This window comes from Panthera uncia, chromosome F2 (genome assembly GCF_023721935.1).
Source record: "Panthera uncia isolate 11264 chromosome F2, Puncia_PCG_1.0, whole genome shotgun sequence".
In the NCBI taxonomy this organism is placed as follows: domain Eukaryota; kingdom Metazoa; phylum Chordata; class Mammalia; order Carnivora; family Felidae; genus Panthera; species Panthera uncia.
Window position 1 is genome coordinate 28608844 of NC_064812.1, and position 17657 is coordinate 28626500.

At 37.9% G+C, this 17657-nt stretch overlaps 1 protein-coding gene across 1 annotated transcript in view; it reads right to left on the minus strand.

Moving 5' to 3' along the window:
• The window catches only part of PKHD1L1 (PKHD1 like 1), a 160170-nt gene that overhangs the window by 10776 nt on the left and 131737 nt on the right, over nt 1–17657 (minus strand). Inside the window, exons 68-73 of the mRNA XM_049633010.1 lie at nt 14599–14764; nt 11397–11629; nt 11033–11200; nt 7977–8134; nt 5736–5871; nt 2555–2899 (exon numbers count right to left, since the gene is read on the minus strand). Coding sequence (XP_049488967.1) covers nt 2555–2899; nt 5736–5871; nt 7977–8134; nt 11033–11200; nt 11397–11629; nt 14599–14764 — 1206 coding nt within the window. The remainder of the gene's footprint in view (nt 1–2554; nt 2900–5735; nt 5872–7976; nt 8135–11032; nt 11201–11396; nt 11630–14598; nt 14765–17657) is intronic.

A 17657-nucleotide genomic window follows, 5' to 3' on the forward strand; every position in this document is an offset into this window, starting at 1 on the left:
ACCCAGGCGCCCCATTAAAATAGAATTCTAATGTAAGGATAATTAGCGTCATCGAATCTATACAATGTCTGCTAGTAAGTTCTGAAATTAACACTACATTACCCACAAATTGTTACTTGCTTTGGACCTTGATTTTCAAGTTTAATTTTAACACTACAGGTAGTTTCTATTGTCTTTGTCTAGCTTGGCAGGTCCTCGTAGACCTGCTGCCCCCACAGAGCTCCTTACCTAAGAAGGGGCACCTCTATTCATCATACCCATTTGTCAGAGCCTGCTACTTTGGCTTGATCCCTTCTTCTACTTCATTTCTCCCCCATACCGTATAATCAGTTACCGATTTCTCAGTCTCTCTGTCCCCACTGTCAAAATCGTAGTCAAAGCCATCATTGGGGGAAGGGGGTTACTAAAACAACTTTTAAACTGGCTTCTTGTATCCATTCTCTCCTTCTTCCACTCCATTCTATACACTGTAGTCAGGGTGATCTTTTAAAAAACAACTCTATGCAGGATATTTTTGGTGTACTCTGAATCTTGACAACACCTCGTGCTTAGGTATCCAGTGCCTTCTAGATCCAGAGTCCTGCCTTGAGGACGAGGAGCACTGCATTTCTTCCATTAAGGCTGAACCATGAAGCTCAGTGTGCTCACGAAGAAGGAGACAGCTGATCTCACAGAACACTTTCAAAATCGTGGTCCTAGGGAATTTCAGTCCTGTCAGTTTAACAGGTCTCTTTTGGTTGACTTAGACCCTCTGAATAAATGCTCAGTCTTTCAGACTCCTTCTTCCCCCCCATTCCCTCCATATACTCTCCTCCAAGATGGCTTCCCAGGCATGAGGGCTCATGTGACCCAGGGGTAGCAGTACAAAGGTGCTTCATATCCACAGACTACTATTACCACTCGTCCTCGCTGGTTTTTGGTGCAGCGTGGCAGGTCCGACCTGCCTGCACTGTTTACACATTTTCTCTGGCTGCTTGACACATGAAGGCACCCATTTCTGCTAACTGCCACCTTAAGAAACCAAAGTCCTTAACCTGAAGAGCTTTTATTCCTGACCAATCTGTCTGTCGAGAGGTCCCCTCTGTAGGGATCCCTTGAGGGACCCCTTTCTAGACACCTGGGAATTCCTGGATATCCTGACACTATGTGAAGGACATGGAGAGCCAGGAGTCTTACTACGTGCACATCTTTCTTGCCACTTCCCAATATTTTGCTGTGAAATTCCTCTTTGCCAAGTTGTAGGGCTTTCCTTGAGCCATGAGTCATGTCCCCTAGAGACAGAGGTGAGAACTTTACCCAGTACCCAGGTTTATACATGATAGAGTCCAGGTGTGTATGAAAAAGATGCTGGACAGAGATCAGATAGATCCAGATTTTCTGGGTCTAAAATTTATATAGTTTGGAGGCTCTCTTTAAGAAAAAGAATAAGGAAAGTGCTTACTTTTGCAACTTTTATAATAACAATGATTAGACCACATTATTAAATGGACCCTTCTCCCAGTCTTAAAAGTTCAAGTCCCTCCCATGACTTGTACAATTGAAAGGCCTGGAAGCTTAAGCTTCATTAGCTCGATGCTAATCTTCCTCTGACAGGGATCTACATCTCATCTTTTTGGAGATGAGTGTGCCTAGTTGAGACTTGTGCTTGATTACTGGAGGCAATGGTATGGTTGGGGATACATGCCGGAGAAGCATGCCAAGAGGCCAGGACGGTACAGTTGCACCTCAAGAGAGGCTTGCGACCACCTACCCTATAGCAGTGACTATGAAAGCAAGAGGCCACATGGGGGTCTGAAGACAGGAAAGTCCCCTTGGTATTCAGATACCAAATTAAACAGATAGAAAGGAAAAAATCTGAAGGGTTGAACATTTACCCAAATGCCCAAACTGAGTCACTCTAAGGACATAATTTAAAGCAGCAAAGATACCTCTGATGTGACAGCTGAGCTGATTTTCATCTGATACCTAGAAAATGGGGGTATGGAGAGTAAGGGACAGGGAAAAGGGTGACGGCTAGGGACACTGATTGGATCAGTCACAGGAATTAAAGACAGAACATATTCTCGCACCTTTGCATTTGCTAGGGTAAATCTGTGACTTTACTACAGCTCAGCATCTCCAAAGATCTGCTCTTCTCCTTAAGGAAACATCCACAGTCCTTTCAGCTTATGAAGAGGAGAGCTTCTTTTGGTTTCCCATTTCCTTACACTTGAACATTCTTACCTTTCTCTTTTCATAGACTGATTCTTTTTATGCTTAATCTCTCAGCTATAAAGTCACTTCCTTATGTCACCTCTCAAATCTTCTGTGTTAGCTCAAATCCTTTTGTTGAATTTACTAATTGCTACAATAACAAAATAGAGGCTACAGTTCCTTCATAATTCCAAAACAGTTTGGGATTACAGGGGTAGAGTAGGAAAAGGGTGTCTAGGCCCTTACAGGGTTCAGGATGTGGGGTTGGTGGGATTTCCTGAGGGCAGGTTTACCAGGCCCTGGTAGGGTCATCGTGGGTCTAGCATTACATTCTTCTCTCTCAAACACCTACTCTTCATACCTGTGGTATCATTGTTTATGAACTGAGGAGGAGCATCTCCAATCTCCAATTCAACTGTGAGTCCCGTGGATCTCTTCCTCCGCAGATTCTTCCCTTGTATTATTTTGCTGACGCGGATTTTGTCACTTGGTATCTTTAGGAACAAGGCAAGATTTCTAACCAGGTTATGAGAGCTATAGAAGTCATCTTCTGTAACAGCAGGCAATTGGAAAGAAACAAATATGACCGCGGTGGTGTGGATTTCAACCGGTATAGTTCCTTTAACCAAAAGGTAAAGCATCTGGTAGGTTCTATCAAAGTAGTTTTCACCAAGGACAGTGGAATTCAGGTGAGGAAGGAATTGCTCTATGAAGGAAAAAAGCCAAAACAGCACAGTAAAAATCTTTATATTATCATAATAACCATGTATTTAGTAGTATTTAATATTTGTTAAATTTAGGAAATTCTGAAAAAGTTCAACATTATTCTTCCATAGGAAAGTATGCATATTAAAAACAGTAACACCTTTAAAAAAACACTTCTAGAACTGACATGCAAAGTTAAAGTCAACACTTTAAACAATACCGTTAATCATCATTATACATTAAATTTATTTTAAAAACAATTAGCCATAGATACAGTATAATTGAGAAATAAAATTCAATTATGAACCCAAGAGCCTATATTGTACCTGGAACACTATTTACATGTTCAGAATTTTAAAGGCTTTACCGAAGGCACTTGGTAATTTAAAAATGTAAATTTAACTTTAATAGCTATCTAGTTTATGCAGTGCTATATATCAACTCTTAAGGAGCTTTTACAACTCAGTGCTTCTATTTTTACTAAGGAGAAAAGTATATAATACAAACGAAGTATATACAAAAATATCTCAGAAGGATTTTATACCAATGAAACAGGTTTACATTTCAGCCTGAAAAATCTTTGCTTAATGCAAAACAAATTCTACTTCGGAAATGACTTTTGGAAAAGTGACTGAGATTTTTATATATATAAAATGAGTGAATATATATATATATATATATATATACACATATGTGTTTATGTATATGTGTGTATGTGTGTGTGTATATATATATATATATATATATATATATATACACATATATTTATGGCAGAGCGTCAAAACTGTCTAAGCTAATAAATCCACTAACAGAGCCCAAAGGAATTATATAATAGTACTAGAATGAGACATGTAGCTTCTTACCACATTCATAGTGAGGCTTAATAAAAAAATAAAGTTTTAGAAAGAAGAAGATATTTCTTATGAATGTAATAGACATTCATAGCAGTTGGTATTAAGAAGCCACTTCATTATCACTATGTATCTCTTTCAGAGCTACTAGTGTAAGTTCTAGATGCAATTTGGTTTAAACATTCTATGAATCTGAAGAATATGCTTTTGTATTATAAATTGAAACTTCTCTCAAACTACATTTAGAGGTGCATACACCATTTATCTCAGGTAACTTCCTCATGTCTTCACAGTAATGGAAGGAAGCAGAGACATACATAATGAAACATTTTGGGTAATCTAAAACAATATGTATAGATTCACAATACAGGGAAATTATTTTGCATTCTAAGTGCCAAAGGAAAAATGTTCATTTATAAACAATGCTATATCAGAAAAAAAATCTTGTAAGAAGGCAGTGGTAATACTGTTTTTCAGCCCTTCAACACCTGTATAATCAATTCCCTATATTAAATAGTCCTTGTTGAGATCATTTCTATTTCCCCAACTTGAATGATAGAGTACTTGGTACCCAAAGTGTTGTTTTTCAAAAGAGTTAAAAATAATGAAATGAAGCTGCAAATATGAGTAGCTGTTTACATATAGAAAGTGATAACACAGACTCCTTTAGCTTACAAGGAGGCAATATGGCCTAATGGTTAAGTGCATGGCTTCTAGAGCTAGACTATCTGTGTTCAAGTCCTTGCTCTGCCCTCACCATCTCTGACATTACCATGGACTGAACTGTGCCCCCCGCCCCCCGCCCAGATTCACATGTTAGAGCCCTAACCCCTAGTGTAAGGGAATTTGGAGATGGGGTAATTAGCTTTAGATGAGGGTGGAGACTTCATGATGGATTAGTGCCCTCATAAGAGGAGATCCCAACGTCTGCTGTTGCTGTGAAGATACAGTGAGTAGGCAGCCATCTGCAAGCCAGAAGGAGAGCTTTCACCAGAACCTAACCCTCCTGGCACCCTGACCTCATACTTGCAGCCTTCAGAGAAAATGAATTTGTCTTTAAGCCACCCAGTTCGTGGCATTTTGTTATGGCAGCCAGAGCTATGACAGAGACTGTGGCAAAGACACCTCCTGTTGTCTCAGTTTACTCATCTCTGCCTACCTCACAGGATTATTATTAGAATATTTAACAATGAGGTATTATACACAAAGCACTTATAACAGTGCCTGGCACACAGGAACATTTCTGGAAACATTAGCTATTCAGACTATTAGTAGAAACAGGACTTGCTCCATAGACAGTAATAGATATGGGTTATCCATTCATACTCTGAAGTCTAGGTGATGTTATGACCTACAGCATGCACTTGAGGAATTGTTAACCAACATTATGGGGCACATCTAAAAATGATAAGTAGCACATGTGGAATGGAAGGTATTGGATTTATAAGTACCTTGTTTAACAAAAAGACTTCAATGAGAAGATATAAATCCTGGCCTTGAAAATACTGATAAAGGGACGTTTAGCCTTTTCCCTATATTTCATTTAAATCCAGTTTATTATATTGACTTCATGGTGTTTGGTTGATGTTATACTAGCTTTCTTGGCAATATTTCTGGTGACTGCCAATTAATTTTGGCTCTGACCTCTATGAAATAGAAGTAAAGCAGAAATAGGGTAAACATTCTAAGCAAAATCTCTTCTGTATATAGGATTAACTGAACTACGTGTAGAATGTAAATGTTCTCAGGGGGGCCAACGAATGTGCCTCATACACAAAATCCACATGTGTACAGATAGATAAGAGTTCCATCAGGAATAATCTTTCAGGACACATATGCTATAAATGAATACATCTTAGAATTTGGTGGGCCGTGGCAAAAAATATTTTCTCTTTTCATTTGTCAATGGCTAAGGAACTAGAAATATTAATAATGAGACATTACAAAGAATTTTATACATAATTAAATATTTTTCTGAGGAAATACCTGTGTGCAGATGTCTTTTAAGTTCACAGTGTTTCTTTTTAGGGTTCCATATTGTATTTTGGGGGCAAACCAATGTATTGTTCACATAGACATCCAAACGCTGAAGTGTGTGAAAAAAAATTCCTACCATGACAGCCTGTTAAAAATAAACAACATTTTTATTTCTTAAGAAAACAAGGAAACAATATTTAGAATTTAGCACTTAAAATGTCCTTCAACTATATATATCTTCTGTAAAATACTAAAACTAAGTTTTATGAATTGATGATAAATACTGAGTTAAAATTTGTAAATGGTCTTATATTCAACCATTCATACTGACATTATAGCTTAACTCTTAATTGATGATTCTCAGTAGAAAAGTATAATGTAAGAAAGAATTAGTAAAGGAGTATCTCTAAAAGAAACATTTCCTTTCAAAGGTAAAAAAGTTCAATATAGGCTTTGAGCTTCAGGGGCAGGGGGAAATAGGGAATTTAGCAGTGCTCTATAATGCAACCAAACAAATTTAGTTAACGTTGAAAAAAAATGCTTACCTCTGAGACAAATTTGGTAGTAAGACTAAAAAATTAGTCAACATAACTATACTCTCTGATTCAATTTTGTTCATTTTCCATGTTTATATTCTTCACATCTCATAATATCAGATGTAATCATAAAGTAAGGAGACTAGCTTTCACAAGGGCAGGGAGAAATTAATAAGGAATATAATAAGCTATACATAGTTTGGGAATCTTCTTTTGAAATTATCTTCAACATCTCAGAACATTAACAGTCACATTACTTTGCAGTTACTTTTAAAATTAAAAATACTCTCTTTCATTCAAAACTTGAATGCCTTTCTAAGCCAGGCCCTATTCTAGGAGCTGTCAAAAGTCCCTGCCCTCTTTGAGCTTACATTCTAGTGTGAGGAGAGAGACAAATAAACAGTAGAAATAATAAAAAGTAAAATATGAAGCATGTTAGAAGGCAGTAAGTGCTATGGGAAAAGGAAAGGGAGATCAGAGTATGGATAATTGGGAGAGCCAGCTGGGGAGGGGTGAACAGGCTAGGCCCATTGGGGGATTGGAGGGGGTCTGTAGAGAGGGGAAGTTAGCCACCTGGGGTAGAATGTTCCAGGCAGACTCAACATCTGGAACACAGGCCCAGGTGGTGGTAGGTAGCAGGAACACCTAGGAGTCCAGTGTGGCTGGAGGAGAAGTCAGAGGACTCTGGCTCTTGTACAAAGCCCAATGGGGAAATTATTGCAGGGCTTGGGGCAAGGAGTGACCTGGTCTGACTTATATTTTGGAGGTACCTCTGTGGCTGCTGAGGTGAGTATAGACACTAGAGCAGGCAGGGACAGAGCAGCAGCAGGCGTGGGGAGCCAACTGCCTTAATCCAGGGAAGAAATAATGGTGGCTCAAAGTGGGTGGTAGCAGTGATGGTGATGAGAAGTTGTCCAGATTCTGGATATTTTGAAGGGAGACTCAACAGGACTTGCAGATGGACTGCATGAGGAATATGACCCAAAGAGAGGAATCAAGAATGGGTCCAAGGTTTTATCTCCAGCAACTGAAAGGATGAGGTTGGTATCATCTGAGAAGAGGCAGGTGTCTCTCTTTGTTACTCCTCTGCTTTATCTTATCCACATCCCTTCTTCACATTCCTAATACTTTGGGATGTTCGAGTCTTGTACTCTGAGAAAAGAAAATCTCAACTATGAGACTACTGCTTAACCTCATACTCTTTTCCACTGACACGGTATATATATATAAATGTAATCATCCCACCTGAATTCAGTTTATAGCCAAGATTTGATATGATTGAAGATATGTAAAACAACATGCTGTGATCTCTCAGGTAAATTCCAAAGGTGTATTTCTGAAATATATAAATAGCAGCCTGGAAAAATAAATATATAATTCCAGTGACCAATTCTGGATGTGCACTATTTTTATGTGAAATTTCAGGTTTGCTTGCCCATCACACAAATTGTAGGCCTCACTGTCATGCCTCAGACGTAGAGCAGAGAATCAAGTGTATATGGGGGAAGGGTGTTTGGTGTGCATCTATGCTCTCAGGCTGATGAAACCTTCTGGATTGACAGGATTTTTAGTAGTACGCTGATGACCCTTGAAAATGAGCTGTAGGGCTGACAATGTTCAAGAGAACAGGGGAGGACAGAAAGTCCTTAGCACATAGAATGTATGTCAATAGGCAACACGAATAACTCAAGAAATTATTTCTATCTCGTGTTACCTTTTTATGGTCAACATTAAGCAACATCAGTCGAAGATTCTGAGGACTGGTGCCAGTGAAGTAAACTTCATAAGATTTGTTCAGAGCCACAATGCTATGAAACAGGGACAATCTTCTCTGGCATGTGTATCCGGCACACCAGCCATGATCCTGTGGGCCTAAAGCCACATAAGTAAACGTTCATGTTCCATATTATGAATATATTTAGTGCAAAGTCTGAAGACTAATTGTATTAAAAACAAATTGCAGTGGTCAGGTTCAGCATTTACATCCATTATCCATCCACCCATCTATTCAGCGATCTAAGCCATTTCTCAAACCTTAGCTTAAAAAAAGGAAGGCAAGAGGGGCGCCTGGGTGGCTCAGTCAGTTAAGCCTCTGACTTCAGCTCAGGTCACGCTCTCATGGATCTCATGATGACAGTTCAGAGCCTGGAGCCTGCTTCGGATTCTGTGTCTCCCTTTCTCTCTGCCCCTCCCCTGCTCATGCTCTGTCTCTCTCTCTCTCTCTCTCTCTCTCAAAAATAAACATTAAAATTAAAAAAAAAAAAAAAAAAAAGGAAGGCAGGGAAGCCACTTCTCCCTACTACCCATACTTTTATACTGTACAGGGTGAAAAAAGGTAAGTTAGTGTGTTGAGTTTGCACTGGAAGGTCTTTGAAGGAAACAGGTTTCTATGAATCTCTACTTTAATAATCATATTAAAGTCAAGGCCACATGGTAAGAAACTGCTTGATCTTTTCTCCTACTTATTAAATGTGAATTCAGGTGGGGAGCCTCTTTAGTGAGAAATATGCTGTTAACCATTAATTTGTTAAAAACAGAGCTTGTACCTGGAAACACGGCTAACCCATGGATTCATTAACTTTTTCCTTCAGTCACTCATCTTCATCAGTTAATTTGTGCATTTGACACACTCTTAAGTATGTTTTTTATGAAGTCTTTAATCTTCCTGCATTGTTGTTTTAATACATTTTTTATTAAAGACTGGGATTATAAGCACCATTGGGGGGTCAACATCATTAATGATCTGAGAAATAATACTTCAATAATCCTTCTAGAAAGCCAAAAGACAGTGGAATCCAGACATTTCCAGAACAGGCATAATATGACCTTTGTAGCAAACTATTTCACTTCAGCTGGGTTACAAAACGTTGAGTGAGATACGGAATGATAAATTTTCTTGATGTATTTATTCAATAGCTTTGCTCAATTTCCTGGCTTACTTGGAATTCTAATCAATATTTATAACTGAACTTCAATCAAATTTTGAATCAGTATAAACTTCTGAATCTCATGTAGAATATGAACTTTCTCTTAGCATCCAAAATATAAATTCTACTTTTAAACAAACTTTCTTTGTGGGTTTTGAAAACGAACAGAAAGAAATTTCTATGTATTAAATGAAAAATTTAGAGTAGCAAAAGCCATATTTTAAAAATAGATGAAATTGAGTATTAAAATTTTAAAGGAAACTTTAGTGGTATCCAGTAACTTTTATCTTTGGAAATTTTTTTTCCAATCTAATGTAGTGTATCTCATGATTCCGTGATTCTTTCAATATCATCATAATTTTTGCAATGTTACTATCAATTAAGACTTCTTCAAATTGACAGTCACTTTTAAAAATTTAAATTTATTTTTGGGGTGTCTAGGTGGCTCAGTCGGTTATGGTTCCTACTTCAGCCCAGATCATGATCTCACGGTTTATGGGTTCGAGCCCCACATTATGTGACGCATCTGTGCTGTCAGCTTGGAGCTTGGAACCTGTTTCAGATTCTGTGTCTTCCTCTCCCTCGGCCCCTCCCCCACTCAAAAATAAATTGACATTAAAAAAAATTTTTTTAATGAAAATTTAAATTTATTTTTAAGAGAAATGTCATGTCACTATTGTAAGTAGAAAGCTTGTATTGTCTTTCAGAAAAGAAAAATGTAAAAATAAATAGAATAAAATCTTTCTCCACCATTTAAAAAGAGTAATTAGAAAACATCTCCATTATTCACTGACTGGTCTAAAATTCTTCCCACAAGCTCTCTGCTTTGTAAGATTTAAAGGCAACACTTGTAACTGGCTTGATTGCAGGCCAGAGAAACCAGGCAAATTGTTGATGCCACAGAAGTGGGGAAAGACTTGAAATCATGTAACTTTGGGACACCCCTGATTTAGCTCATTGTATTCTCTTCGACTCATTTTGAAAAATGAGTATTTTTGTGGCGTACTGGCCACTTTGTTGAATCGTGGGATATTTCAGTACATGTTTTGACAGTGCCAGGGCACAGAAATCTTTCTCAGGCAGGTTACAGGCCCCTTCGGCACTTAAAAGACTCTTAAGCCTTCTTAGGGACTAATCTTTGGGCCCCTGACTATTTCAGGGTAATACAACGAGTTTCTGCCCTCTGTTTTCTGCAGATGTTAGAAGTTCATCTTAGGTATTCAAAAAGTCCTGGACTTCTGAGTTGATCTGAATTCTTATGGAGGCCACTGCTGTCCCTCTGTACTAGAGCCACCCACGACCAGAATGTAAGGAGCCTAAACTCTGGAGCTTGTCAAGATATTCTTGACAGTCAAAGGAATTAAGAAAAGAAAAAAAAAACCCAAAACACATTGTTTCAAGATTAAGCCTTATAAAGATTCATGAAAATGAAAAACAAGTGGGCTGGAAATACCTGTTCTCAAGTATTCCAAGTAACACATTATCTGTTGTTGTTGTTGTTTTTTCACACTGTCTGTTTTTTAATTTATGTAAGGCAAAATGTCTTTTTGGAGACAGGCCAATTTTTCCTTCAAATATTTATGCCACCTTATTAATACAGGTATGAAGATCACTCAAGGAATAACTTTCCTCTTCTTCTGATGGTCAATTTGCAATAACTGTCCTTGCTTTCTAATATGGGAAACTGTTTAGGTGTCAAGCATCTCTCCTGCACACGTATCTTTTCTTACAAACAGAAAGTAAAGCAATCCTGATGTTTGCTAGTTTTATATGTGATGTCTCCATGCATGTAATAAATAGCAAATGTTTGAGTAACTCTAATTTGTTTACACTGAATACCTACCATTAATGAGATCAACATAACCATTGCTCACGACAGCCACTGGTGAGAGTCTTCGAGTTTCTGTGTCAGAATCCAGGCTTTCAATAACCATCATTGCATATTCCATCCCATAGCACCGATAGCCCTGCCATCGTGGGATGTATTTACAGGTTGAATCTCTAATAATTCCTAGAAAAACAGATATATACATTTTAGCAAGGAAAAGCAATCTCTTTGCAAAAGCATCAACAGACTATATTTTTCATTTACGTAAGATTAGTAAGTAGAAAATATGTTATTGATTGAGTACCCCAATTAGTAAACATAAAAACATATGTACTTTGTTTCACAAACTTGAGGACTAACAGAATAATATCCAACGAACCTTTGTAAGGTGCTTTCTCAGTGACAGGAATTCTACTTCCATTTGGGAATGTGAGCATCACCTTAGGAATTCTGTAGTCTCCAATTCCAAATTGACTATTTCCATTCCATTCGTATTCTGCTTGAGGTATCACTGAACCAGAATTTCCCAGAAAGGAGCCATCCATGTCTCTGAGAAAAGATTTCCTTTTGGCATCACAAACCATGTCTACACAATCAGATGGATTCACCTTACTGTGGAGAAAAAGTAAGACAGATGAATATTTAGATTAAGTATCCTTCCCCTGTTTCTAGGGGAACACTCAATTGAGTGTTTGATAAGAGAGTATCCAGGAGTGCCTGGGTGGCTCAGTTGGTTGAGCGTCCGACTTTGGCTCAGGTCATGATCTCACAGCTCGTGAGTTTGAGCCCCGTGTTGGGCTCTGTGCTGACATTTCAGAGCCTGGGGCCTGCTTCGGCTTCTGTGTCTCCCTCTCTCTCTGCCCCTAACCTACTTGCATTCTGTCTCTGTCTGTCTCACAAATAAATAAACATTAAAAAAAATTAAAAAAAAAAGAGTATCCAAAAGAATTTTTGATTGATTGAATCTTATTTCAGAAAGGATTCAAAGTAGGACCAAGTAGCATATATAATTAGTATTGTAATGAGGTCTGCTTTTCCATTCTGTTGGTATTATTAATTCATTGGAATTTCAAAAGTACAAGTTATACCTGTAGGATATAAAATTAGAATTCCATTTTGCTATTCCATATTTTGTTGGGAAGATTTCATCTTTCTACATTGCTCACAGTGTACTAACACTGTCCCATCAAGCAGGTGAACAGTTACTCTGTTGTGCAGGACATACAAAATCCCTGTGCTGGCAGGGAAGTCTTTATTATTTTTCCCTTCCTATTTTTTTTTCATGGGTCTTTAACATTTATAAGTATTCTATGCTTAGTATAAAATAATGCAAATACTTAATAAAAGTTCAGTCTCCTTCACTTTCCTATCTCAAGCTCTTAGGCCATTACCAATTGCAGATTAGTATATATTCCTATAGACTTTTATTTATGTAGATAGAAACAGATATACTTGGATTATAATTGTTATGCTATATATTTCAGTAACCATTATGTAAATACCCAAACTGTAAGAGATGAAATACTATAAAGTCATTCATTATGCAGTTCAACCATACATGGCATTCTGCCTTCAACTTGAGCTACCTGGAGTGTTGATTGTTAGCTGTTTCTAATAGTAAAATAGGTGCTTAATTTGCAAAATACTGCACACTGCATAGTATACATGGTATATTGTGTAGTTACACTATGTCGTGCTACATGGTATGGGGAAATACATCTTATTCCAGAGTTATAACAACAAAATAATAATGGAAAGCTCAGATCTATTAGATAGTGTTTAGCATCTTGCTCCCTTTTTGCTGTAAGGGGGACATGTGGGGTAAGTTACTATACTATACTACTGTACTATAACAGTTTTGGAGATGACTTGAATACATAGTTCATGTGTTCTCTGTATTCAAGTATGAGAAGAGTGCTTTTGTGAGCAAGTCTGTGGGAAGAGTACCCAGTGGCACACTTATATTATGGATTAGGGCTCTGTCTTTACTTCGTATTGCAAAGAAACAGAGGCTGAAATATAGATTTTTGTTCAAATGATTTATTGAAGGAGTACCATCAAAAAAGAAGGAGAGAAGCCACATAGGGAAAGGGAAAGAAAACAAGGTGACTGTGGTCTGTGGGCTAGTTTCAATCTTATCTCAGGGGTACCTCTGGATCATTAACTGTACTGAGAGTTGCTTCCACCTGGAGATAAGGAGGCTGCCCTTTTGAACTCCTGTATAAACTAGTCATTTTCCATGGATTGCAAAAAGGTGGTGTTAGGGAGGGTTTTAGCCCCCCAAGGCTATTCCTGTTTGGCTAACAGCAATTTTCTGGAAAAGTGGGCAACTGTAGGTTATTATTGGCCAACATTTAAAGCACTAGGGCCTTGTAAAGGGGATCTGAGAGAACATCAATAGCATCCTAATAAAAGCACAGAGCTCAAAGACTATTTTAAAATGTATTTTCTTCATGACCTAGTTATTAAAATTATATATTACATCTGAAAGATTCAATGATAACTAAATAGGAGCTAATAATCTGCTAGTGGGGGGAGGCTCTATTGAGCCAAAAATACTACAGTTCAATAATTAATTACTAAATGAAGAGGTGTGCAGTTATCATCAAAACAAAATTAGATGATAAGCACCTGGGTGGCTCAGTCTTTGGAGCATCTGACTCTTGATTTCAGCTCAGGTCATGAAAGTGTTGTGGAATCGAGCCCTGTGTCAGGCTCCACGCTCAGCATGGAAATTAAGATTAAGTGCTTAAGATTCTCTCTCCCCCTCTGCCCCTCTCCCCAACTCGTGTGTTCTCTCTAAAATAAAATTAAAAATTAAAAAAAAACCCCACAAAATCAGATGAAGTCAAACTATTTATGAAAACACTGCATTTCTGTGAAGAGATGTCTATCTAATTAGCAGTATTCCTTGTCTTCTTCCTATACTGAAAATGGTCAAAGATCTCTCATAAAATATTTCTTTCCTCCAATCTTGTCTTACATCTAAATTCCTGATTTGCATCTCCTACAAAGTGTAGCAGTTATTGGCTATCTTCTTTTAAGATTTAGAATCTAAGTGGCTCAGCTTCTAGAAATAGTCTGACACTGACTTTTGTGATTAAAAAGTCACTGGGCTAAGTTTTTGCATATTCTCAGTCACAGTGATTATAATGACTGACATTTAATTTCAAAGTGCATGATGGAGTGAACATGATAAGATATTTGGAAAGCAACGGGAAACAAAAGAGGTAAGGAAAAGGGAAGAAATGATAGAGATGTCTCTCATTCCTAATGATTATTTATGGAGAGATATTAATGTACAACACGCTCCTAACCTGGTCTCAATATTTTATGTTGAATGATGGTATTATCATGCATGGAAAAAACAGAGTGAGAAAATATACACATCAAAGCCTACTTTTTCAATTTAACTGAAAATACAGATGCATTAGCCTTAATTTTCATGATGCTGATTAAAATTTTATAGAAATTAATATTTACTTTAATATAGCAACTTTCTCAGATCTATGATGGGGGAAAAAGACAAGGCAAAGCTATAAATACAGGAAAGAAAAAAACTGGGATTTCATATATTATACCTTATATCAGGCCTGTGTATGAATATTTTTGATTGTTCAGTGGTATCAACCAGCTGTATGTTCTTCACATGGATGGGATGCTGTAAATCTTCATTTAAAGGGTTAGTAATGAATATCACATTAGTTTCACCTGAACAAACATTCTTAAATCCAACAAATGTTGAACCTAAAACATAAATAACAAAAAAATAATAAATAATTTTTTATGAAGAAAGTAATAGAATCAGTTTCATTTCATGTACATTCCAGCAAACGCATCATTTAACACCACCTTGAACAGGGAGCTCTTTCCTTATGTGGTAGCTAGTCCTCCACTAGTTATGTTAGATTGTTGCTTCCCTATATCAATACCATTGAATAGTCCTCTCATATTTTCTCTGAGCTTTGATATGTGATTTGCTGTGACTAATGGGACAAGCGCAACTGTGATTTAAGTAGATCTGAAAAGTCTTGTGTATTAGGGCTTGCTCTCTTTTGGTGTTCTTGGGGAATCTTGTGATTTCCAGAATGTGAATGAGACTAGGAGAAATGTGGCCCAATTACTCTGGTCAAAGACCAGCCCAACCATTAGCAAGCACCAACCACCAGACATGGAAGTGAGACTGTCTTAGACAACTACTCCCTATCCATCCTGTAAACTGATGGCAGCCTATGGAATAATCCAAGATGAGACCAGCAGACAACTATCAGCTGAACAGAGCCCAAACTGCCAATCCACAGAATTATGAGATAATAAATGGTTGTTTAAAGACTCTAACTTTGGGTAGTAATTTGTTATGCAGCAAAGACTAACAGACACATTGTTTTTTGGGTTTTTTTGGCCTTATTTCATATATTGTGTGACCAGAAGATAACATTTATTGAATCCAAAACTTAATCTCCATTGTACTTAAAATCCAATAACTCAAAAATAGGAGAAAAAAAAAGGTGACTCCAGAATTCTTAAATCAGTTACGTGCTATCTACTACTCTTCCTGATACTTTTTTCCTAAGATGATATTGTATATACATGAATATGAGCCTGTAGATGAATATTAATGAAATAGCAAAGTAGTGGATACTGTTTGTAAGCTGTATAGATCTGCTTTCCTGGCCCAGTGCACTGCCCCTTAGTTCCTGTGTTGGCTGCTAACTACTCACAGCTGCCCCCTTCTCTGGAGAATTGCCTTCGATCAGATCAGATGACAGCTCTGTCTCTTAAGAGATTATGCACTCCTAGCACCACCACCAAAAGGTTACCATGCCTGATTGGCAAGTGATACAGAAGGCTCCCTTGCCTCAAGAGGGGGAAACTAAGTGGTACAGCTCACACTGCACAGCCCTGCGAGGTTTCAAGAAGGAGCTAGACTCCAGCTGGGACCATATCCTTGCTTACTCCTTCCTCTGCCCTGTCCTACTTCCCTCACTCCCTTTCTTGTGAACGTGTATCATTCATAAACCACCTGCACAAGAATCCTATCTCTGGCTTTACTTTTAGACCACCTGATTTAGACAGCTGGAACCATAAGTGGTCCTGGGATATATAGTGTAATGATGCAATGATGAATCTAGTTCACTTGCTGTCTAGATGGGAATGAGGACACCCTTACTGGTGGCAGGTGTAGTGCTGACAGTCTCTGGAATGCTGTAACAGTGCAATTGTTAAGATTTCACCTGTGGTAAACTGGGATAATATCAAAGTGGAAAGAATTGCTCTGGCTTGTACAGTAACTTTGGCATTTGAGTGGAAGAGGGGAAATAGTAATTACAAGGAAACTAGAAGAAGTCAACTGTTGACCCTCACTGATGCTTTGAAGAAAGAAAATGTAAGTTGTGGTGATCAATCACAAATTCAAAGCAAACCTCAGGATCTAATCACAAAACCAGCAGAACGTTCCTAGAAGGTGGAATTTCAGACTGGCAAGTCTCCTACTTCAAAGTCATGGCTCTAATAGAAGAGAAATGGAACCCTGAGTTAGGATGGGAATATAGAAGAAGATGAACTTCAACCTTGAAACTCTGGGTTCCCCTTGAATGTCCAGATCTGTGCAAGTGGTCCACTTCTTCCTTATTAGAGCTTAGCTGCCCTGCCCTACTTGTTTGAAATCCTGACAAGACTTCAAAAGAGGTAGTTGTTTATAAGGAAAATCTTGCCTTTTTCAGGATCTGTCTCTGCCTCCCCTTCTAGAAAACAGAGCAGTAAGCCTGGTCAAGTCTCAACATGGCCTCACTGGGAAAGCTCTAAGCATGCTATGGGATGAGAGGAGTTATATACCAAAGGAACTGCACAAGCTGAGTAACATGTACTGGCAGGAATTAGGAGTATATATTGGAGAGTAAACTGTGATGGTGTTAGATCAGGGGTAAAGAATATAAAGCTAGACAAGGGAGAGTGTCAATATGGATGAGGGTATTCTCCCATGTTGCTGCCATGGCTTTTCCAAGTTTGGGAAAAATAATGTTCCACCTTAAATGAAGTAGAATGGTAAGAATTGTCATGGCAGACTGTAGAAGAAGGATTCAAAAGATTCTGAGCAATGGACAATATTGGAATCACTCTATTATATAATGCCTGTGCATTTCAGCTCAAACTGGGGATGGCCTTGAAAGAGTATGGTGTGGGTGGATTCTGCTATGGGATAGAAATTTGGGCAGTACACAGGGTGATCCACTTCGTGTGAAGAGTGGAGTGGTCTGAGGTAAGGATAAACATGGACTACAGGCAGTGGTAAATGACACAGCTAGTTAGTCAGGGGCCTGGAAGGAATAAGACTGGATGATTGGGTAAAAGGAAGCCTGAGGGAAAAGCAAGGGTATGGGTCAATGGGAGTAAGCATATAAATGATCACAAAGCAGTATCAACTATGGAAGAAGCACTGAAGAAATAAGGGAACAGAATAATATAGCCAGTAGATGTTACTATGCTCTTAGGTTTTATAAGCTTAAATTTCTTCAGTTCTAAAGAGAGATAATAATATATAACCCTACTTACATAAAAGGGCTTTTATAATTGATAGAAACTAATTAATGTTAAATCACTATACCAGTGTTATTTCTGTTGTTTTAGAAGGTAAAATAAA